At 39.7% G+C, this 24,617-nt stretch overlaps 1 protein-coding gene across 1 annotated transcript in view; it reads right to left on the bottom strand.

The window, feature by feature from the left end:
* RABGAP1 (RAB GTPase activating protein 1) overlaps positions 1–24,617 on the bottom strand; it is a 113,260-nt gene that overhangs the window by 16,206 nt on the left and 72,437 nt on the right. Inside the window, exons 14-19 of the mRNA XM_034793917.1 lie at positions 17,737–17,850; positions 13,691–13,765; positions 11,140–11,265; positions 10,680–10,823; positions 4,692–4,733; positions 4,251–4,379 (exon numbers count right to left, since the gene is read on the bottom strand). Of these exons, the coding sequence (XP_034649808.1) occupies positions 4,251–4,379; positions 4,692–4,733; positions 10,680–10,823; positions 11,140–11,265; positions 13,691–13,765; positions 17,737–17,850 (630 nt within the window). The remainder of the gene's footprint in view (positions 1–4,250; positions 4,380–4,691; positions 4,734–10,679; positions 10,824–11,139; positions 11,266–13,690; positions 13,766–17,736; positions 17,851–24,617) is intronic.

The raw sequence follows: 24,617 nt of genomic DNA, 5'->3' as shown, positions 1-24,617 counted from the left end.
TGTGCCATTAGTTCAAGGTGCACTTGAAACAAAGGGAGCCTAGGCAGCAGTGGGAAGGGGAAAACGAACGAAGTTCCTGATGTGAAAAGTGAAAGGTAAAATGTGTGAATGCACTCTTGGCAATGCAAGTGTTGCACACGATATTAGCCAGATGCATATTTAATATCAATGCTGTCTGTAATCAGCCAAGACTGGGTCATCTTCATCCTGCTTATTTCCCTTTTCTTACACAGGTTTTGGATCAGAACGGAGTACAAACCCGTTAACTGCCATTTTGAGGTCTATGTAGAGACCCTGCAGTGGAGCGGGCAAATGTGGAGCAAAGAGCTCTGGAAAACCCAAATGCCCAGGAATGTTTCCATACTATTAAAGCTATGCTTAGACTCTAGCAGCATACCGAGTTCCTTTAGCCATGCTATAAGTATAAAGAAATTTTGTGCCAACACCAGTGGTTTTGCCCCAAAACTTGGCATATATAGTTAAATTATAAATATAAAATATAGATCTAAAACGGTCATAAGAAGTTAGAAAGTTTCCTTTAAAAACATAAGAGAGCTCTATTTCAGAATTGAATGATCACAGCTATAAAGGAGACACTACAGAAGGGGTTTTTGGGAATCTAGTTTAAAGGTCTCTTTTAAAGTGGTGGTTTAAAGGTTTAGTTACAATATTCACAGTTTGATTTGATTAAAGAGAAGCTGTTGACTTTCACTGTGAATTAATGCCGTGTTCATTACCAGTAACTGCCAGGATATCCTTATTCCCTATGTCAAAGGCTACATCTATTTTACATAATTACATTTAAGTAATAGGGTCTGGTGGACAATTTCTATCTGAGAAATTTTTGTGCACCTCAAGCGATAGAACTGAATGAAATATCTCCTAGAGAAGCACTTTGTCATACAGCTATTATTAAATAGGAATTATTAATTAATACAAAGGATACATTAATAGCAAGGCAATTACATTTGTAGAACAGAGCCTCCTTTGTAATGACAGAGTTGGAATCAATTTGCAGCACAATATTTGATCCCCTGGCAAACCCCGATGATGCTATAGTTAACTAAATGGGAGCGTGATGGACCTCAACTTGGTTCTGTGGCAGAGACCAATTCTAAGTTCTGGGTTTCAGAGTTTGGTATCTTTGCTATTTTTAATCAGACAGTTGTTTTGATTGGAAAGACCTTCTCTAATGAGTCACATAGTTCCATTTTTGCATTGTGGCAGTACAAATTTCATTACTCACAAATCATCCCTGATAACTGGTGTCTACCCAGGTTTGAATCAAATTTTGGCTGAATGCTTTTTAAAACTAATTTCCTTCCAACTCTTTTCTGGAATTTAAAAGCAAAGGTGAAATTCTCAAAGTTTTAGCTGTTCCCTTTACACTAAGTTAATTTGGCTTTGTCTTAAATTAGTGAGTTAAAAAAAAAAAGTCAGAGTTGTTTATTAAATTGTGCCACTTCGCCGAAACTTAGCAATGTTAAATTATTTTAAATGCAAAAGTTTTATGAGGAGTTAGTCTCCAGTATATTCAGAAAGTGCATGTCTAGGTCAGCATTGTGTGTTTTTAATAATGATGCAAGCTCCTTGTTATTTGAAGGGAAAGCCGGGTTTCAGTTCTCTGTCAATGTAAGCCATCAGTTTCTAAAAAGCTACAAAATAGTGTCTACGTTAATCCTCCTGGCTCTTAAACACACAAAACCTTTCACTTGGGCTGGTTGTTGTATAGGCCCTGGGGGCTCCTAATTTTTTTTTAGGGAGCTCAACATTAGGTGGCTATTACATACCATTCAAACTTCAGAGTCTAGATCTATGTGGCTAGAATTGATGGTATTCCATAGAACCTCCTTGGTTGTGTTTGATACAGTATTTGGGTGTTCCATCTTAAGACGACAAGGTGGGTCAGGGAATCTCTTTTATTGGATCAACTTCTGTTGGTGAGAGACAAAAGCTTTCGAGATAGCTTGTCTCTCTCACCAACAGACGTTGTTCCAATAAAAGATTATTACCTCACCCACCTTGTCTCTCTAATATCCTGGGACCAACATGGTTTCAACTGCGTTCCATCTTCATGTTATTCTAACCCCTACAACTCTTTGCATAGTTCAGCTCAGCCTACTTCATGTTAAATGATTTCCCATTAGTGCTTTCACAACTAACCATAAGTGCAAGTATCAAATCTGGCCACCCTCAGTATTTCCCAAACTTTTGATAAAGTTTTGACTGTATGACAAGTGCAATTTTATTAGCTTAAGCAGCAACTCTGGGGAGAAGACAAACAAGAACTACACTCTTGGTAAGAGAAACCTCAGGTTAGATGGTTACTCCACGGAGAACAGCACTCTTTAAAACTGTAAGGCACTTATGAAAGATTCAGAAATATCCGCACACGAAACATGTGCGGTACATGCCAGAGCACTCGTTTTAAACATCATGTCTTATACCAGGAGTAGGCAACCTATGGCATGCATGCCAAAGGCGGCACACGAGCTGATTTTCAGTGGCACTCAAACTGCCTGGGTCCTGGCCACCGGTCCGGGGGGGCTCTACATTTTAATTTAATTTTAAATGAAATGTCTTAAATATTTTAAAACCTTATTTACGTTACATACAACAATAGTTTAGTTATATTAGGGTTACCATTCGTCCGGATTCCCCCAGACATGTCCGGCTTTTTGAGATAAAAATAGCGTCCGGGGGGGAATTTGTAAATGTCCGGACTTCCCCCCGATGCAGAGCGTGCGTGGCTAACAGGGCAGCCGGCCGGGTGGTGCCACTTACATGGGGCTCCAACAGCCAGAGAGCCCCCCCTCTTCCACTTCCCCTGCAGCAGAGATCCCTCCCTCCCTGCATTCGCAGATTGCCTCTGGCAGTCTGGAGCTCCTCCCCCGCTGCCCAACGTGCTGGGACGAGCAGCAGGATAAGGGGGCCAGGGGTTGGAGAAGGGGCAGGGAGGTTCTGGAGGGGGCAGTCAAGAGACGGGGGGGGGGGGGGGGGGGGGTGGGGGGGGGTTTTTGGGGGGGGGGGGGGAGGTGTGGGGGAGGGGGGGTACAGGTAGGGGGTGGGGGCCTGGGGGGCAGTTAGGGGCAGGGGTCCCAGGAGGGGGCAGTCAGGGGACAAGGAGCGGGGGGAGGGTTGGGAGTTCTGAGGGGGGCAGGAAATGGGAGGGGGTGGAAGGGGCAGGGCTAGGGCAGGACAGGGCTAGGGCGGGGCTCCTCCTGTCCTCTTTTTTGCTTGCTGAAATATGGTAACCCTAGTTATATATTATAGACTTATAGAAAGAGACCTTCTAAAAATGTTAAAATTATTACTGGCACACGAAACCTTAAATGAGAGTGAATAAATGAAGACTCGTCACAGCATTTCTGAAAGGTTGCCGACCCCTGTCTTATACATTCAGTTAACAGTCCCCAAATGAAGAGTGATACTGTGAACCTCCCACTTGGGCTGCTCATGGGAAAACAAAGCTTTCTACATTATTCAAGGGTTTCCAACTAGCTGCAATGCAGGTGCAGCAGTTTCTGCAGACAGCTCCACACACAGTTCTGCTTAGGTTAATTTCATTATAGAGGAGACCTTCTTCAGAGTACAAAAGAGCATAAATCAATGCTTATAGTGTAAAACTGCCCTCCCATTAACCTGCTACAGCCCACTGCAGAGTCTCAGGTTTAAAACAGTCAAGTTCACAACTTACGGAGAATTTTTAACAGAAGCAAAAAAAAAAAAAAAAAAAAAAAAATTAACATTAGGAACATATAAGCTTCAGGATCACTTGCCAACCTTGATTAATTTGGGAAATTTGAAATGCAAGGTCATCTTCCATTTGCCTCCCAAGTAGATATACAGAATTTGTAGTACCTATCAATGCATTTTTAATGAGCTCCTTGCTGTAGTATACAATTAAATATAGCTCTGTTCCGTTCAAAAGGACCATATTTTCTGCCTCTGCACTGTTTACTTTGTTTCAAGTGTGTTGTTCCCAGTTGTCTCCAGGAGAGATGCTGCTGGGCATTTAGCAGAAATCATTGGAGAAAGACTTGAGCAAATAAATGCTTTTCTGTATATGCAATATGTGTAGTTTTACGCAGATTTTAAACTTTATTGGACTGTTTTTAGTCACTTAAGCTCTATTTGTTTCATTGCAAAGCATCTAGAGGTAGATAAATCACAAAGTTATGTGAACCCCCCTGCCAATATATATGGGATAGACAGTTGCTGAGAACAACTTGCAGGCCTCACATGTTTACCTTCATATTGCAAGCTAACTCCATCAGCTTTTTTGCATTTTCCTCTGACCGATATCTCTTGGGCAGCTGTACACGGAAGAACTTTAAAGCCCCTTCAAAGTCCGTCAATAACAGGTCATCCTTGGTAGTCTAGAAACATGCAGAAAGGAAACAATATTTGCAAAGCGGATTTTGAAAAATAGCTTCAATAACAGATGCTAATAAAATGAAACCGCTATTTTGTTAAGCTCACGAGAAAGTATCTTTTAACCTTCTTAAAATAGCAACACGTGTTTCCACTTGCACAATAGGACATTTTCCACACATGGCACAGCCACAGAGGCAGTGCATGCCAGACAGCAACAACAATAATACAGGAAGATTTTTGATTATAGTATTTTTGTAACACAGCCAGTACATGGTGATGTATTAAATGAAACAATGTTAAAGTTGGATACTCACTTTTAATAATCCCAATGCAACATTAAAAATAACACTTATTCCCTAAAGAGAGAAAGGAAAGAAAAATAGAAATAAGTCAACGTTTTCAATATTGACAAGCCTTGCTATTACTTTGTTCCCACACCTTAAAGTTACATATTTTTACTTTTTCCTATGAAAATGGGAATGTAGCATAAAAATATAAGCAGTAGCTTGATCAGATCAAAGCCCCAGAGAGTAAACTCACAATAAGGCAAAAATCCCCTGTGCCTGGCACTTTGCAGATAGCAAAAGGAACTGCCTCAAACACACACTGCAGCCTCTCCTCACTAAGCTTCCCTTTGCCTGATGGAGAAAAGAATTCTTCCAAACTTCCTTTGCCTTTATGTCCAGTCTAATAATAAAAGATCCTTTTAGGAAAACTACATAGTCCAGTGGATTGTGGGGAGCTCAGGGCAACACAATTCATGCATTTAGCAACATAAAATAGTAACCAACAACAAAGCTACAGGTCCCACCAAAAGCTGCTGTAAATTAATAGCCAGTAAGACGCTGACTATCTTCATATAACGTGGAGTTGTGTCTTAGTACATTCAGTTTTGCAGGTGGCAGAGCCACTGGTTAAAGCGGCCCTAAACCACACAAGAAATACGTCTTTCACTTGTCTAAAACATTCCTCCTGTTACACCCTCCCTTTCATCTCAAAGGATACAGAGAGAAGGGAGGACGGGCAGACATTAGTATGTGGTAACCGGGGTATAGCTTGGAGTTCTGCGATCTCTGAGGGATGGAAAGACTCCCTATGACCCAGGAACCTCTTTGTACCAACTGGCAGAGGGCACAGAGTTGTATAGGGATCCCTTGAGTCAAGTATATGCACAAGTTCACCAAAGGGTGGCATGTAAGGTCTCTACCGAAAGCCAGTAGCCCGCTGGTCAGCCTAAGCACTGCAAAATGTAAGTATAAGAATGGCTATCCTGGGTCAAGACCAATGGTCCACCTAGCCTAGTATCCTGTCTTCCAACAGTCACCAATGCCAGATGCTTCAGAGGGAATGAACAGAACAAGGCAATCATCAAGTGATCCATCCCCTGTGATCCACTCACAGCTTCTGGCAGCTAGGGACATCCAGAGCATGGAGTTGCATCTGACGATTTTGGCTAATAGCCATTGATGGACCTATCCTCCATGAACGTATCGAATTCTTTTTTGAACCCCGTTATAGTTTTGCCCTTCACAACATCCCCTGGCAACAAGTTCTGTAGGTTGACTGTGCGTTGTATGAAGAAGTACTCCCTTTTGTTTGTTTTAAATCTGCTGCCTATTCATTTCATTAACTCACCCCTGGTTTTTATAGTCCGCTATCATATCCCCATTAGACGTCTTTTTGAGCTGAAAAGTCCCAGTCTTTTTAATCTCTCAGTGTATGGATGCTGTTCCATACCCTTAATCATTTTTGTTGCCCTTCTCTGTCCTTTTTCCAATTCTAATATATCTGTTTTTGAGATGGGTTGACCAGAACTGCAAGCAGTATTCAATGAGTCTGTGTAATATGGATTTATAGTGTGCCATTATGATATTTTCTGTCTTATCTCTTTCTTAATGGTTCCTAAAACTGTTAGCTTTTTTGACTGCTACTTTACATTGAGAGGATCTTTTCAGAGAACTATCCACAATGACTCCAAGATCTCTTTCTTGAGTGGTAACAGCTAATTTAGACCCCATTACTTTGTATGTATAGTTGGGATTATGTTTTACTTCATTAAATAAACTCTTGCTTGTTTTCATTATGAACATATCTAAGTGCCATGTGTTAAACGGAGCAGTGATCTGACAAGAAACTGGTAAACTGGAGCCCACTGCTTCTTTGGGAACAGTGAATCTGTGAATGCTGTGTATCCAGTGGAGCAGGGGCTAGACACTCCAGGGAGTCGCTCGGAGGACTCAGAGGTTGGAGTGCACCTATTGCTAACTTGCAGAGGGACAGCAGAGCCTGCGTAGGCTATGTGGGGAGGGCTGGTGTTGTCTGTGGCCAGGGGAGTCAGGGAGCTGACCCCGAGCAGGCACAGACAAGGTGATAGCGAGGTGCCTCACAACCCCGGATACCACTGGGAAGCATAAGACTCCCCCCTGTGTATTTTGTAATGTCCTCAGTCTACGGACACTTCTGTAATGCAGTTTCTTTCCATCAGGTGGGTTTGGGAGTCAGTTCTCTTTAAAGAGTAAGCATCTCTCCACCCCGATCTGGTACACATTTATATTCTCCCATTTGCTTGTGTTTTGGAAAAGTAATGTTTCTGCTGTACAGGTTCCCCTAGCAAAATACTTGTTATGTTGTATTTGATTGTACGGTGTCCCAACACACCACCCCTGTTCCAGCACACACACACTGCAGCAACTGTTCTCCTGTTGTCAGGTCTGCTCCAAAGTCTCTGAAGGGGAGTTAGTTTAGACAGAAACATCCAACATTTTACAATAATTTTGTGCTAATGAGAGTTGCTATATTGATAGTCCCAACGAGCTTTCCCTACACACACAGGCTAGAGAGGCAACATGACTCTCTAGCCTCATTTGGAGGGATCACCTCTATGGCTACCCAATCTCTGGCTCTCGGGTGATAGTACCATTAAGGGGGGAAATCGGTGCTACCTGCTGTCGTGAGACCTCCGACACACTTGATACTGGACATATAGATGGCAATCGTTTTCGGTCACTACGGTCAGGGCCTAGTTGTTTCACAAGCGGTGGAATTTGCGGCAGAATCCACTTCTAGCCAAAGAACTGTGCTCTAGACTCTAAGCTTTTATGTAAGAAGAATTAAATCTTTAGCTCGCACAATGGCAGAGACAACCTTCAAACATTCAAAAACCAAATGTAAGTCGATGTGATGGTGCCTTCCTGAGTCTGCAGATAACACGCCAAGGCTATTGTTTGAGGCTAATTCCCATATATAAAGATGACAGCTTAAATAGCAACATAGTCAAGTAGTTCACTGGTGATCATTTTATCAGAAACAACCAGCTAGAGTGCTTATATCCCACAACCCCAAGCCACCTCCTCAGCCCTCCTTGGGTGCCAGAAGCCATAACTGCTCTCTACTCAGGTGCCAAAAGCTCCAACTTTCTCCAGGCAATATCTAGAAGGCACAGCACAAAAAACCTGCAGCTTCCTGGAAAATTAAAATGTGAAGATAATGTATCGAATTCAATAGTTTTTTGTTTAATTAAGATGAGGCTGGTGGTGTGACACCAGAGTGCCCAAGAAACCAGGAGACCTTGCAGTGGAATTCAAGTCCAGCTCGAAACCCTGCCTTGAGTATAGGACTGTATTTTATTTTATTTTATTTTAAAGAATGTATTGGGCTACCTGCCACAAATGGGTGCTCTCCAATCAGTACTAGGTACTGTAGCAAATTTTATAGACTGCTACAACCCAAGTATCAAATGATCAAGATAAAAAGTGTTCAGTATGTGTCATCAGCTCTTCTTATCTGCTATCAGTACCACCAGATTTTATTATAGTTGGTTGATTGGATGCTTTCCCTTCTCGTGCCCTCTCTCAGACAGAAATCATAATCACTTTGGTGTATTGCTGTCCGTACTCCATAAAGTGCTTTTTAGCTCCAGGAGAGATGCTCAGGTTGGAGGACGCAGTTTTTGTCTTAAATGGGAGGTGGTCTAGGAGGGTTCCTATACTAGCTGGGTCTTGCCCTTATTGTTTAAAGAAAAAAACCTTGACTCATATCTCTACACTAGAAATTTCAGAATGGCAAAACTCAGCATTATTCTGATGCATTTTAATTTTTATTTCCTACCTGGTCAATTCAAGGCTGTTTAACATCTCAATATAGTAACCTCCCAAAAGCATCAGATTCAAATATAGCAATGTAATAGTTCCTTTGGCCAAAGTAATATGTTTGTTTTCTACCTAAACAGGAATACCCACTCTGTTGATCTGTTTGTAAAACATCTTATTTATATGCGTAGAAAAAAAACCCTGCTAACATCCTTTAATAAACCCCAAAGGCAAGCTGCCTCTCTCCCCTCCAAAAAAAATCAATGAACTTTTAAGGTCAGACACTACAGATGAGGTGGTGTTCTGGATAGTTAATACTTCCTCTATGTCAATACTCCCTTTGCCATAATGAATAGTATACAAAGAAATATAAAGTTCCCTTTTGTTAACACAGCTCATTTAGCTACTTTATCCTAAGGGGCAAGGGACTTTTTTTTTTTTTTTTCTTAGACCCTTTTCTAATATAGGAAAAAATTTATAATTCCTCAGGTGGGAAAGGAAGGTAAAGATGTGATGACTGAGAAAGTCAGTCCCCGTACACTTCTCTCCCACCCCCGCAAAAATAGCTACAGCATCAAAAAAGATTACAGCTACTGAAGATTGGAAAATGAAAATATCAGTTATGCACAGGGGGCATGCAATATTCTGGCCAACAGTGTAAGCACGTGTGCATGATTTCAATTTGCCCTTCCCACCTCATTATTCAATCCCACATCTTTTATGGATCCTCTCTTATTCCAGATTATATAAAAGGGGGAACTTACTCACAGTTCAATACTAGAGGATCTGGCAGCTCTACCTCCCATATTCTAGACTTTTATTGACATTACTGGTTAAGGGCTTGGTTTTCTCTCCATCCCTTATGTCTCTGAGTTTTGACTTTAACAGCAACACATTAAGACTAAACTTGCTTCTATCACTTCTGTTAGCAGTAGAGCTAGTGCTGTGTTACAGTGGTGCTCTGGATTTCACATCTGATTAACTCTCTTACTTTCAAAAGTCTGGGAAATTCTTGCTATGGAGAAAAAATGACTAGCTCTTGAAGACGGCCCTATTCTAATTATTCGGCTACTCATTAACTGAACTGAAATCGCTTTATTAAAGTAACTGATTAATTATTTAAGTGTCCCTTATATTCAGAAGTAGAATCTACTTCTGCTTTACAGGATATCTTAGCTCAACATGCAGAGACCACTTTTCTGCCTCTGTTGCTTTTTATTACACTAGCATCTAGGCAAAGCAAGCAGCAGGTTCCAGAGAAACATAGCTACATAGGGAGCAAAACACTGACCAGGAGATTTATGAATGCAGCAAACTTTAAACAAAAGAAATAGAGCAGAACTTTACTATTTCACACGAATGACTAGGAGATCCACTGAGAAATCATGCATTTTAGTAGTCAGCAAGTAAGCAAACAAATGATTAAAAAACCCCAAGGGCACTGCATTGCAAAATGTGCTGTATTCATTCATGTTTACAAGGGTAGTTTAGATTTTACTTAAATTACTTCCTAACATACTGCTAACTATACTGTTATAAAAAACAACTAAGTCTTCTTAATACATGATTTCACTACAAAGAATTTTGCTATTAAATATATGCTGAGAAATTGAATGAGACCTCAGTTTCTTTGGAGGGAGAGTTATCAGGCCTATGAGATTACCAAAGTCAGGCTGTAAATGCAGAGTACTTCAGTACTCTAGGGATGCCCTAATATTGTCTATCATTACATGGTATTTACACATAAAAGAGGCAACAAAAACAAAAAAAAGTTACTTGTTAGTTCTAAAAAACTAGAAACATAAAATTATTTCCTCCATAATACAGTGTTCTTTTTATATAGGGTTTACAACTGTTAAGAGATTACATGCACAAAATTAACCTCTTTAGCCTGTAACTAATGCATAGAATGACAAAAGACATAATGATGCTCTAAGAAATAGAAGACTTCGATCTAAAACCAAAAAATGCCATCAACTTTAATTCTATGATAAACATCCAAAAAATGCTGAAAAAACACACATCCATTGCTGCAGAACAGTTTTTATGTAACAGTTTACATTTTTATATGGGAAATTGTACTTCAAGCCTCAGTTGTCCAGCACTCAAAAAACAGACATGAACAAAGAATGCAATCAAGCTAGACTTGATAGGAAGAGTCCATCAGGAGTTGCTGCAGGTACAAAGTTGTATAATTGTGTCTGTAATACATACCTCACATAATAGCAAGTCAATAATATGGAAGACCATGTAGAGGGGGAATTTTGCAGTGAATAGGGTTAGAAACCACTGGGAGGCATACATGTGGGCTTCAAGGCTGATGTCCAGAAAGTGGTTGTAGAGGTCAGGAATGCACTCCTTAAAAAAAAGCACACTCATTAGTTTTGACTTAAAAGCAGCTGTTTATATCATGCTTATAATTCTCAAATCTACAAGAGAATTGTACAGTAGAAGAAATATTTAATGCTATCCTATGGCATTTTACAAGTTGCAACTGGAATAATTATGCTAAAGGAAGTTCTTTTTCTGGAACAAAGTTGGTGCACAGCTGTCCTCTATCTCAATCAAGGGTATAAGAAGAATGTGCAAAAATTAAACTATTCACTTGTGATAAAATGCTGCTCTCAAGCAACTAAGTCTGACCTGTTCACCTCAAAGCAATCTGGACACTTACCTGCATGAGGCGCTCCAACTGATAAAACTTGCAGTGCAAATCTTCAAAGTTTTGTTTGAAAAGTTCCCTGAGTCCATAGTCAAACATGATTTTGACCAGAACACTGAACGCCTGCTCTTCAGGCATCTGTCAAAGAGAACAAATCTTGTTGACATTTATATTATTCTATTTCCTTCCTTCATCTTGCTCTTACCATCAAGATACCAACCGTTTTTCATAACGGATAAGGATAATTGCACACATCATAACAACTGGATTTAGAAACTGTATCTTACACCTGCTAGGTGTGACAAATTCCCTCTTAGTTCCTCAATTTAGAAACACACAATTCAACCTAAAAGATCCCCAAGGGTTCTATTTCATGCAGTAGCTGTCCCAAATCTGGTCAATGACTTCAGAATCAAATTATACTCCTATAGATTGTGAGCCCAACCCATCCAGTTCCTCAGTGTAGTCAGCTAACACGGTTAAGATATGACCAGTACTTTTACAGTATTACTACAAGATGCTAAACGCACAGTAGCAATTTTTATTTCTACTTTTAAAAAATGCTGTTACTTCATTTGATGGTCTTTTATTCAAACTGATTAAAAAGGGAGAGAGTCGGTTATTACTACCCAAAGTTCAGATTTGGCAGCTTTCTACACCGTTTTGGGACACTTCGCTCTCCCCCTTCTGCCAGCAGTTGGAGACAGAAACATCATTACTTGTCAGTATTTATACATCCTTCCTTGGCATCATAAAGCAGTTCTGTTCTTTCCACAGCAGTAAAGACTGACTCTTCAGGTCAATTACTTGTTCCTGTAAAGGTCAAAATATCTAACTCAAGTGCTCTATTATTCATCCACAGATGCAGTCAGTGAACTCTGAAAACTTTTCAGAGATGTTCCCATACTGGCAGTGAGGGACTTGCAGAAACTACATTTCCCTTTATTGCTCAGCGCCTGCAGGGTGTACACAGCAGTACCTTTTCCAATAAGACAAGGTAACATGAATTCCATCACAGCCCCTAATAATCACACTCCAAAGACTGCCTTTCAGGAGGCTCAAAAAGTGAGAGAGAAACAAAAACTGAGATTTTTAAGTTGCAGCCTTCAGTTTAACAGAGCTCATTCTCAGAAGAAACAACTAACATTAAAGAATGAGCTCTAAGAAAATGTATGAATGGTCTGTTCTTGTCTCTATGAGTCTCCTTAATCCAGTGGGTGCCAAAAAGGTAGGCAGATAGCATTTTGGCAGCTAAAAGAAAGCATATCTATTAGTGAGCAGAGTTCGGTCCCCTTACTAGCAGCAAGAATAAACCTTTACTGCTGGTTGGGTTCAGAACAGTGCTGAAGAATTAATTTGTCCATCAGTTTTATTATACAGGTTACAGAGAATCAAAGCATTACAGTTAGATACTATCAGTCCATCTGACTTCTGTTTATAAAGAGTGTAGTTTATAATATGTTTCTGTATCCTCCAAACGTCACAGAATTAGGGGAAAATATTACTCTGAAAATCATACATACTGTCAGTTGGAGAGAGACGCACAAAAAATCTTTATATTTAGTTCTGCATGGTAGCAGCAATCACTCAAAATTGGCTGCGGGGGGGCAGGGGGAGAATATCACAAAATCCTACAGGGCTTAGGAACTGCAGTTTCAAATATGGACTTATGACAAAAAGCAGAGACACTTCAAAAATATTGATCTAAAAATAGCATGTAGCTGCAGAAATTTTGACATTTTTTCACATAAGATAAGATGTTTCACACAAACATGAGTAAGTCTCAAAACTTTCTACTCAGATGTACTTTAAGTGTAAAACAGATAGCAGCAGCTTTCGTAAGTTCAGACCACTCAATACCTAGATAGATAAGGGATCACTACACTAAGCACAAATTTACCCAATGCTAATAATTGAAAAATAATACATTTGAGACTCAATCTATTTTAATCTTGGGTCATTGACTAACATCTAAACCACAAAAAACAAGGCCCAGAATAAACACATAGCAATGTTCAAACCACTAAGAGTTAATAAACTCACACACTACTAACATGCTGCAGAATATGTTCCTGTTTAATCCAAAAGCCATGGCAACCCCGGTTTGACCTTATGATCAATACCAATAAAAGCTCTTCTATAAGCTTACATTGAATCAGAGATGCCCTCCCCCCGCCCATGGGTACCTTTACAAGGAGTTCATAGGTGGCCTAAACCCTAAAGTCATTTCTATCCAGACAGCCTACTTAGCATAAACAAAGCAAGAGAGTCTGATCTGAGCTTAAGACAGCTTGCGGTGGAAAGGAAGCTAGAACCAGAAGCAAAATGAAGTGAATACTGACCACGAACTCATTATCGATGCTGCAGTGAACTTTAAATGGAACATGCTTCTCTTTCCCCCAAAGTCATAATTATGGACAAACAAGCACTTGAGTAAATAAGCAGGGGACTTGCTATGGCACGAATATGAGTGAATTTGAAATGAGTTCTTCTGGATAAATTGGAGCATTGTTTTGTCTGAGGCTTACAATAAATGGGAATGTGTGTGTGGGGGGGGACTTACATGCAGAAGCAGCACAGCGGCAAGAAATGACTGGCCTTGGCAATAGCCAATCTCTTCATCATAGACGGAATAGGCCTGAAAAGAGAATCAATAGTTTAAGACGTGCACTCTCCGTAGAGCAGAACTGCATGAGGAAAAAGTTAAGTACTGAAGTGTATACCTTCAGTCATGACTGGCCTGTGATTCCAGGATATGGTTTAGCTGCTATGTTACTGCACAATGATTAATCCAAAGAAAAAACTGTTGTCTGGAGAGCAATTGTTGATGGCCAGCAGAGACCTGGTTGGCCGCACGGTGCTGGACCATTTTCAGCTGCTAACTCACTCTGAGGACTTCTTAAAGTACATTAAATCACTTTCCTAAGATTACTTTTACAGAGCAACAATTGCTATAGTTGCAATCAGGATGTCAGGAGTTTATGAATCACATGAACACAAGTGAGGAAGGAGTAAGACTACCTCTCTATTAAAAGGCAGCCTGTACTATGAAAAAGTTTGAAAACCTTTGGATTAGCCTAAAATTTCTTCAGTAGCCTCAGGGAGTACACACAAACAATGACCCATTAATTTTCATTATGGGCCCTATGCAAGAAAAAATGGCAAGCAAGCAACTGGGATTTCATATTGTATAGGAATGCCATGGAAACATTCTGTATGCAGTGTAGTTGTAGCCATATCAGTCCCAGGATATTAGAGACATGGTGGGTGAGGCAATATCTTTTATTGGACCAACTTCTGTTGGCGAGAGAGACACGCTTTCGAGCCATACACAGCTCATCTTCAAGTCATTTTAAAATTTGAACATTTTAGTCTGTATCAAATCTCAAATGCGTAGAATACCCTCTACCATTAGTGTGCTGGAGACAATGCAAACTCATCATTAGATAGCAATTTAAAATATTTTAGATCAACACAGTACGTAGTGCCATCCCACCTTTGGATCCAGTAACATGATCATCTCAAATGGGGATGTGTGAAGTAGTGGCTTTTATGGACAAATCAAGGCCCTGTTTGGGGATTCTCCTCTTTAAATTATTCTCAAACTGCCACAGGTCTCTAAGAAAAGTAAGGCAAGGAAGAAAGATATCTAACTGTGCAAGTGAACTTTATAGAATAGATTTACCCTCCATTTCCTAAGTGCAACATGTTGGCACATGATGTTCCTCAAGGTTACAGAGTTCTTCCCTTGGCTACAAATACATGGCTCCAACTGACTGCAGTGGGAATAGGGTGCATACATATGTAGACAGTATTTGGCCTTGTAATTATAGCATGCACCAATTTTGTTGGCTGACAACCCACTCATGGAGAAGTCTCATATACTTTAAGATCAGAAGGGATTATCATGATCATCTAGTCCCCACTTATCTCTTCTTATGCCCCATGCCAGCCTCTAGATAGTCCTGATTCCAGTCAAATTTGGACCCAAATACATTTTCATATCCTTTAGCCCAGGGATTGACTTTCATTTGCCAATCAAGAATCATTAAATATTTTCCCCACTTAACCTTTAGTTCATTATTTGATGGGTCTATAGTATAAAAATAACTATCTGTTGGGGAGGGGTCCTTTTACAATCCTGTTTTGCCTTTGTTGCAGCATAAGATGATTACACTCTAAAATGACAGCATTACAATGGCAGGAACTCCTCTTGCACATGATACCAGGTCAACATCCTAGGCAGTCACATATAGAAAGGAGTTGCCAACAGACAAGGGCACATCTGAAACCCCAACTGAAAAAGTAGAGCTGCTGAAACAGCTGCCGATATTCTGTACACAATCCAGCTGAACCTTACGTGGATAAAATTAATGTCATAAAACAGACTTGCTGCTGAGAAGAGAGATACTGAAAGGTACAAGACTAAAGAGAGTTTGGGTGAGGATCATTTTGAGCACCTTAGTCTGCTTCCAAAATAAAGATCACATGGAAACGATCACCACCAAGGAACAGGAGAACAATTTCACAATGAATCTGAAGTCATGGAAAGGGTGCAATGGGTATCAGTCCAGTTCCTATGCTAGCCTAAGAGTGATCTCACCGGTATGTTACTGTTGCAAAATATACTGGATAAACCATCAAGATCAAACAGAAGTAACCAAAGAATTATGTTTCCAAAGCATTTTTACAGCAAAATTTGAGATTTTGAGGTGTTATTTCAAATTACTGGGTTTATGCAGGGTATCGTGGTACAGAAAAATCTTTTAACTGGTTACCAAGTGTTTGATTTTAGTATTACTGTAATTATATGCAAGAAATTACTGTAATTATACGCAATAAATGCATAAGCATTTCCTTCTGCCCAGGACAGTCCCCTGTGCAAAGCTCATCATCTTTAAATTATATCCTAAATGAAAAACTATGTGCCAGAAATTTAAGCTTCAAAATGAAGAAATGTCTCCTGAGGGATAGAACACATGAAGAATTTCTAAATGCAGAATCAGAGTGCTGAAAGCTTGAGATACTCTGATCCAATTACCTTGTTTGACCAAACAGAAAACAGTCATTTTTACCTGATCATTAAAATGCAGAAGATAATTAGCACTTAAATGTGTGCTTGCTGGTTTATAATGCTAATGAGAGATGCATAATTATTTTCAGCTTTACAGATACCTAGATCTTCTGCAAGATCTTTGCTCTCTATTAGACTACGGTAACTCTTATGAAAATTCCACAAGATCATCTGTTGTATTCTGAGGACATATTCTAAAGAAACACTTTAATTTAGCATTGTTTAGGGTTGTATCTCAATCAGTAGATGTGATGGACAGAAATGAGGCCATCCCCATTTGTACAGTGTTCTGATATCAATAGAAATAAAATATCAAAACGGTGCAGAAATATTTGCATAATTGAACAGATCAAGGATTTCTAAAGGTTTTGTGAGGAATAAAAACTAGGTGTCCCTCTAAAAACGGTGAGCTCTTTATGCTTCACACTTTGCTGCACCTTCCTCTGTTTAATGGGCTGCCCAGTGATCCTATAAAAACCTAGTGTCTAATAGCACTGGCCACAGACAGGCACACGCAGGTCAAGCTTCCCACCGTGCAGCTCTTGCCCCACACAATACCCCTGATCAGCAGCCTCCCTGCTATTCCAGAGCTAGGCCCCTCTAGACTATTCTGCTGAGGCACTTAACCTTCACGTGCAGCTCCAACCCCTTCCTTTATATTCCTTCCTTCAGCAGAGACTACAGGTTCTAACAACTCAACTGCACTTTGGTTTAGTTTTTCTGTATCCCACTGAAACGAAAACGCCAAACATTTTAGCACAGGACAGACAGACAAGATGAAAAAGGTTCCAACCCAGTGAGCTCATTTATGAGATTCTTGGTTGTCGTTTCTCTCTGAAATGTGGGCACCTGGCCACATAAAGTATCATGTCCCTCAGCAGGAGCAGAGTGAGACACTACACAGAAATAAAGGGACAATCAATCTCTCGGCTTAGTTTGCTCATGTTGTGGTGCCTCCACTTCAGTTTCAAAACTAGCCGTGAAAAATTTGTAGAAAGTTGAACCAATGAAGGAATTGCCATTTATTTCTACTTGCGTAATTCCCTATAAACATTGTTTTCAATGACAACATGATTCACAGGGGCGGATCTAAATCCTTTGAAGAGGACAATACAACAAGATCTGCACTAGGTTCACTCCTGCATAATTTGAGAGAGAGAGAGAGAGAGAGAGAGAGACTGTGTGTGTGACATATGCTTTCCCCACATGACCCATCCAACATGCCCTGGGTTTTAAGTTTCTGTCCCCGTTCAGTCCTGGCCTCACTGCTGAGATGGCCATCAAGGATGCTAATACCAGCAGCATATGAGGGTGGTTGTAGTGTTGTGGATCCCAGTCCACTAGGAACTGGATTAAACTGAAGTTATTTTGTATGGGCCAAAACAACCTTTGCACTCTGGCAACTTTTCAATTCAACTGAGCTTATAGAAAAAATAAGCAAAGGGGAAACATGACCAATTGAAATCCAACGTAACTGTTGTAAACATAAAAACTGTATGTTGACCAAGAACACCACACACGAGGTTATAAAATACCTTGCATATTTTGTACAAGGAGTCCTGGCCATCTCCCCCGGTATCCTTAAAGTAATCATGAGCTGGGAACGTGCGATTGATGTCCCGAGTGATTGCGCTGTCCTGGGGAGACTCCTGTTAAAACAAGAACATGAGAGAAAAATCTGTATGTTAAAAGGGATGCAGTTTAAAAATCAGCATAAATTACAATGTGCTGGAATGAATGGCTGATAGACTATCAGTGTATGCTGTGCACTTCACTCAATACAGACTAGGCTAGACAGCCTGCAGCCCAACCACCTCAGGTCTCAATCTGGTAACCTAAGCAGGTCTGTGCATGGTCAGCACTTAGCTAGGAGATTGCCAAAGAAAATACAATCAAGTGCTACAGGATGTAGTAGTGAGTCAGTAGACCAAAAAAAAAAAAAAAAAAAAAATCTATCCTTTCAATCTGTACGGAACCCAACTGCCACTACACAAATTCTACTTCCTCTTAGGTAAACTGAGGGTGCCAGTCAAACCATCTTTGGTCATTGTAGTCTGCCACACTAAAATTCACCCCCAGTTTAGACTGGAGAAGTCATTTTTCACCCCCACCCCCCCAAATGCCAAGACACAATAAGGATGAAAATAGACAGGAAAGGGGATCCAAGCCTGAGCAGGACATGACTTCACAAAAAAGAAAAGTCATACTCTACTGGCTGCATACAAGAGGCATCACATCATGGCTCAGGGAGGTGGCAGTGCTGTGCGTATATGGCTCTGGTGCAACCACCTTTAGAACACTGTGTGCAGNAATTAGCATGTCATAAGCCTGTAGACACCCTCTCCAAAATAGAAACAAGTGTGCTAAAAATGTCACAGTAAAAGTCTGAATTGCAATCAGAGGCAAGGGGTTAGGCTAATGGTGCCATATGTAAGTCTCCTCCAGAGGAGAGCACATTCTCCATACCCAGGTTTTTATATGGGCTCTCATCACATGGTATCTTAGCACCCGTTGGGGGTAGTCATGTCCTAGCATTTATTTAGCTGAATACCATGACTAGTATCACCACCAAAATGCATGAGAATAAACATATGTTCTTACTCTTGGTTGATTTCCATTTGACTATATAAATGGACTCATTTCAGTACTGGAACAAGGGCCTTCCTAGGCAGCTAATGAGATCAGATTTCCTCACTGGTAGATGACCATCTGAAAAGAGGCCTCTGAATTCATTAGGCTGTCTATGCTACTGAAAGCATCACCTGCTCCCTTCATCAGGTGCTTCTGTGTCAATGACTGAGGAGCAATTAAAAGATTATGTCCCCTTTACATCTAAGTTATGGAAGTTTGCTACACGTAAAAGGCTGCAGCATGAGGGCAAGATGTAGTGTGGAACCACAAGGGAAGAGAGCTTGTTTCCAAACAGGATATGTTTAAAATAAATCACCTTTGTTTGCTAGAGAAAAAAACACCCCAACAACAGGAGGCTCTTCTAAACACGTGAAACATCAAGCACTCTACAAAAGTGACAACGCTTCCACATTAGGCCAGCCCTGCCTAGAATACATTAATGTATACTTTCACTTGATCTTTTGCTCAGGAAAATCCCCTTGATAACAAATGGGGACCAAAATTCTCATTCCATATTTAATCCTCGCTTGTGATTTTAATCCAAGTTGAACAGGGAGGGGAGGGATAGCTCAGTGGTTTGAGCGTTGGCCTGCTAAACCCAGGGTTGTGAGTTCAATCCTTGAGGGGGCCACGTGGGGATCTGGGGCAAAATCAGTACTTGGTCCTGCTAGTGAAGGCAGGGGGCTGGACTCGATGACCTGTCAAGGTCCCTTCCAGTTCTAGGAGATAGGATATCATTATTATTTATTATTATAACACTCTTCTCTGTGGCTTGTCACAACCATTTCATTATAAAGGCAATTACATTATTAGTAGTATCAAGTTAATGGATTGTCTTGCAAATGATCTGTGTACCATACATCGCTGCAGTTCTGTAACAATTTAATGTGTTTAAAAAGTCTAAGCACATCATTAGGAAAATAGAAGCAATCATAATGCAACACTAAAGAATTTTAGTATACGAATACGCTTTTTAAGTTAACAAAGGCAACTAAGGAGGGTATTTATTGCCTTTAATTAGTAGATGAGGTAACCAGAGAAATGTATTGTTTAAGGACCCAATCATGCAAACATTTAAGCACATGAGTAACTTTATTAATGCAAGTAATCCCATTGACTTGACTCATGTGCTTACCTGGTTGCATTACTGAGATATAATAGAGTAGCCTGCTTTTTAAGGGAAAAAAAGAAAAATTACTTTAAAAAATGATCTATTCTGGTATGAAAGAGGTCACAGAGGTCCTAAGTACCAAGTACTAAGTACCTTGTCCTGTTGCAGAGACAGAGCAGTGGGTAGTGAAAGTAAGGCTGAATTCAAAAGGAACAAATCTCCCATTTAAGCCACATATTAAATAGTAATTGCAAAGGCATCTATTTAGAAATGATCATAAATACATCTTTCAGGCAATCATTTCTACCCGTCAAAAAAAGTGGGATTGGAGTAGGTCTCTCCCTGGCTTTGCGTGACTTCATCCCTCAGCTCCTTATGTTTTGGTGCAATTCTTCAAGTATCACTAAAGCTGATTCCTGCTGCTAGAACAGATTTGGGAGAGAAAAATATACGGAAGTGATAAAGCTTTAAAAATGTTTTTCAAAACACAGCTTTGAAAACTAACCATTAGTACAAACTGTTGCAACTCCAGCATTGTATAACCTTTCCTTTACTACTATTTTTATACCTTGCTGTGAGAATTGGCTCACTGGGCAATTTCTCATGCTTTCAGGGGACTGGGAACTGAAGGAAGCCCTTCTGAGTACACACCCTTCACAAACCGGGATTGAAAAAATAGAAAGCTAAGAATGACAGGAAGAAAAAGAAAGTAATAGAGTGGAAAACTGCCATGAGAACTGGAGCAAGTATTGTAAAGATTAGAATTCCCATAACAGCTCATTGCACTGACTAACAAGGAGGAAAGTTTGGAAGCTGGAACAAATCAGTCTCTTTTTTAAACAGTTTTTTTAGATTTTTTTCCCCCTGAACGGATAGTGAAATACCACAAGTACAGATGATTTGTCAGTTTTTAAAAAAAACTGAAATAATAAACAATGAAAATCAGTTTTCAAGCTAGTAAATACAAAATTATCTATTGCAGATAAATATAACACGCTGGCTTCAGCATTAAATGGACTGTACATAAATGGCTTACACCCTTGTGCCATGTTTTCCCCCAAATATAGCATATCTGCCAAAAATGTTTATCTGGTTGGGCATGTCCTACATTTGCACAGCCATCTGTGTGCAGTTACAGTCCTGACCAGTGTTCCAGAGATTGAGGAAGGTGCAACCTAAAACACTTTTGCTACAATGCAGGACTTCAGGCTGCCACGCAGAGAACGCAGGACACTGACAAGTGGTCTTTCTCCCCATGTTTCTGATCTTCTTGCAGAGCTCAGTAGGCCCAATTTATCCCTCCCAACCTTGACACAGGACTTAAGGAACATAAGGGGAGAGGCAGAGAATTAATGCAAGGAGAAGGAAGGTGATGCCAAAGGATGAAATGGGCACTCCTTACAAGGGTAGAGAAAGTCAGGGAGAAGGTGGCCAGTAGGACTTGAAAGAAGCCTGCAGCCAAGCCCTGAACCCAGGGAGCCACTGTGCACCACTCCAAGAAGGCAATTACAGGTACAAAGGTGGGAGGGAAAGCTGCAAAAGGCCCTTGAAGGGAAAAGGGGATCTTCAGGTGTCATGGAAGTGCTATGTCCAGACGAGCACCAAAATTCTGGAGACTTCTCTAAACTCTAAACATTTTGAGGTTCTCTCAGGACTGCTCCAAAGGCATTTGAAAGACTTTTTTTTTTTTTTTTTTTTTTTTTTTTTTTTAAGGCAAGGCAGTCATTAAGAGTCACATTAAAAATAAACTTCATCAGAATGTGCACACAGCCCTCTGGTGGCCCCCAACTTATTTGGAAAAATATCCATCCCTGGAGAACTTTATGAGGCAGATTTGGAGGAAAAAAAAACCCAACAAAAAACAAAACAAACAACAAAACAAAAAAAACCCCAAGAACAACTTTTGACATCACAAGAAGGTTGAAGGAGAAACAAAGGTAGGTACAAAATAAACAATAAAGAGCATCCAGAAGCATATAGGCTTTAAAAATGACAACGCATTCCTTTTAACAGACTGATGAGACCCAAACAATGCAAACATTTTTCAGTTGCTAGTAAAGAAACTTATATATGACAGTTTTCAGACTACAAGAATGCAAACTACAGAGCGCTTTTTTTGTTTTTGTTTGGCTTTTAACTTTATTTCAGACCCTGAAAGCTCATTCACTTGTAAATTATCTTACACCAGGGATTCAACTTGCTAAAATAATCTGAAAGCTTTACCAAAGCAACACACTTCAGGGGCTAAAGCACAAAAAGCTCATAAATGCCAAATGAGGTAAGAATAGGGTAATTAAAATAACGAGACATGTAATCTACATTAATTTTTGCACATTTTAAAATGTACTTTTTATATCTGTAATCCCAGATACTACGTTTAAGATTATTTTTCTTAGAGTTTAATAAAAAGCTGTCTCTATGGCTAGTATTAAAATGCCAGAGGAGTCTGCAGCCTACTTGCACATCATTGGCTGCTCTTTCTGCTACTTGGTGAAAATTTTTATTTAAATTATTTTTGTCCTGGGAACTGCTTTTTGGAAAAGGTCTGATCCTGAGAGCGCCACTTATGACTGGGCAAGACAAACAGTCAAGGAGGTAGTACAAACAGTCAACACACAAACAATACAGGTGGTCAGAGCTTAGGTAAAAGGGTGCAAGAGGTGTCAGCAGCGCACAGAACTGTTTTATTAGCACAGAAGTATCAGAGATATTAGCAAGTGACCAACTTGACAGCGCATAGATCCCTGCTCAAATAAATGTGGCAACACATATACTGAATTCTGCCACGATCTACAATACTACCCCCAAAAAGGCATGATGAGCAAAGCGAACACACAGGATAAACTGGAAGTGTCAGGAGAAAGCGCCTCTCATATTGTAACCATTTGCAAAGGTTAGATATTTTTGTTTAAATCAGGCAAAACATGAAGTTCTTATATGCCTGCCCAGAACAGTACACTTATTCCTATCAAGAGACTCCTACATCAGCTCTGAGAGAACTTCATGTACCTTAAGGACCAACAAGCACATCTTCTCCCAAATTTGTAACGCTTTGGTCCAAAGATTGTGAACAACAGCTGTCCCATCATTTCATGATGTCTTGGAATACTTCAGGTTTAATTTATAAAGTGATAAAGGGAAGGACCTCGAATGATTTTCAATATAATAAAGCTCAGACAACTTTCTGGGTCTGTAAAATCTGGAAATTTCTGGTAATATAGATCTCCATATATCCAACTTTGCACCTCATGGAAAGTTTTCATAGCCTGTTTTTCTTGAGAAAAACATTTAAACTAAAGGTAAAATAAAATTTGTTTCAAAGCAGTAAGTGTAACAATTCAATATATGGCACATATCCAAAATAATTTATTTAAACTTAGAGTGAATATTAAAAAGATAATTGTAGTATATTGTTGAATATTTTGTATGTTGCACATTCTGGGTATCCCATCTTCTGTTCACCTCGTTTGTATTTTACATTTAATTAAACACAATCGCTCAGTGGAAAAGGATGAGGCATTAGAAATAGTGTCATTTCACTTATGGGATTTGTCCCAAAAAAGTGTTGGGGAGGGAGAGAATATTGAGAATATTTTCAAATTACATTTTTATATTATGCAAATAGTTTATCAAAACATCTTTAATAGAAAAAGGCGTTCTACAATATTAACCTCAGCTATAATTTAAATGCAGCGAGCAAGTGCAAAAACATCACAGAATTTTGTGGTAACCTAATGTTCGTGATAGGTTATCTTGTTTTTCATTCGTTCTCTTAAGTTCCATTCATATTTACATATAAAAAAAAGGTTAGGTGCTATTTACAGTAGAAATTCCTTTTTATTTCTGTGTCAAAACTATTAAGTCCATCAGAGCCTGAGTTTACCTCTGGAAGTGATTGTCCAAAGTCAGGCTAAGAACTTCTGGCTACTTACCAGTTGCTACGAATTACAAGAAGTTATTTTTCTTAAACAAGAATTCTAGATGACCATATATATGGATTCCCTTGGGTCTCATTGCCATCATAACAAATCCAGACCTTACACTATTACTTCCCACACAGGTGCAAGTGCTTTTACAAAGATTTTGTAACACAATTCATGAAAAAGATTCCTATGGAAGTGTGAGGGTGTAAAGCAAAGATCCAGAGAAAGCAATGGCATTTTTATATGTTATTCAACCTCTGCACTGAACATGTGGCACGTAGTTAAAATGCACATGTAACATGTAAGGAAGACGCCACTTTCATGCCAAGTTTCAACCTTTTAAAATGAGTGAAAGAGGGTTACTCGCAGAAACACTGGCAGATTAGTGACTCCAGTACTACTGTATTATGTGCCACTGGTAAGGTAAGTTATTTCGGACAGACCTACACATTTTAAACACATGCCAGCATACTAAACAATTCTGTGCTAATATAAAATAGTTATTCATTGTTAGCAGGATGCCCTGTTAAACTACTGCCAGATTTATCCTGTAGTGTCCAAATTCAGTGACGCTCCCAAGATTCTTTTCTATACGTTAACTTCTAACTTTTCATTGTCTTTGATAGTAAGCATATTTTCTAGATTTGTCTTGGACTAAACCCTACATTTTTAGTAAGAAAAATTACACCTGTTGCTGAGATCTTAGTGACTAGCATAAATCTCAGCTTTTATAGTTAATATTTGCTAATGA

This window comes from Trachemys scripta, chromosome 17 (genome assembly GCF_013100865.1).
Source record: "Trachemys scripta elegans isolate TJP31775 chromosome 17, CAS_Tse_1.0, whole genome shotgun sequence".
In the NCBI taxonomy this organism is placed as follows: Eukaryota; Metazoa; Chordata; order Testudines; family Emydidae; genus Trachemys; species Trachemys scripta.
This window is presented reverse-complemented; position numbering and strand designations above follow the sequence as displayed.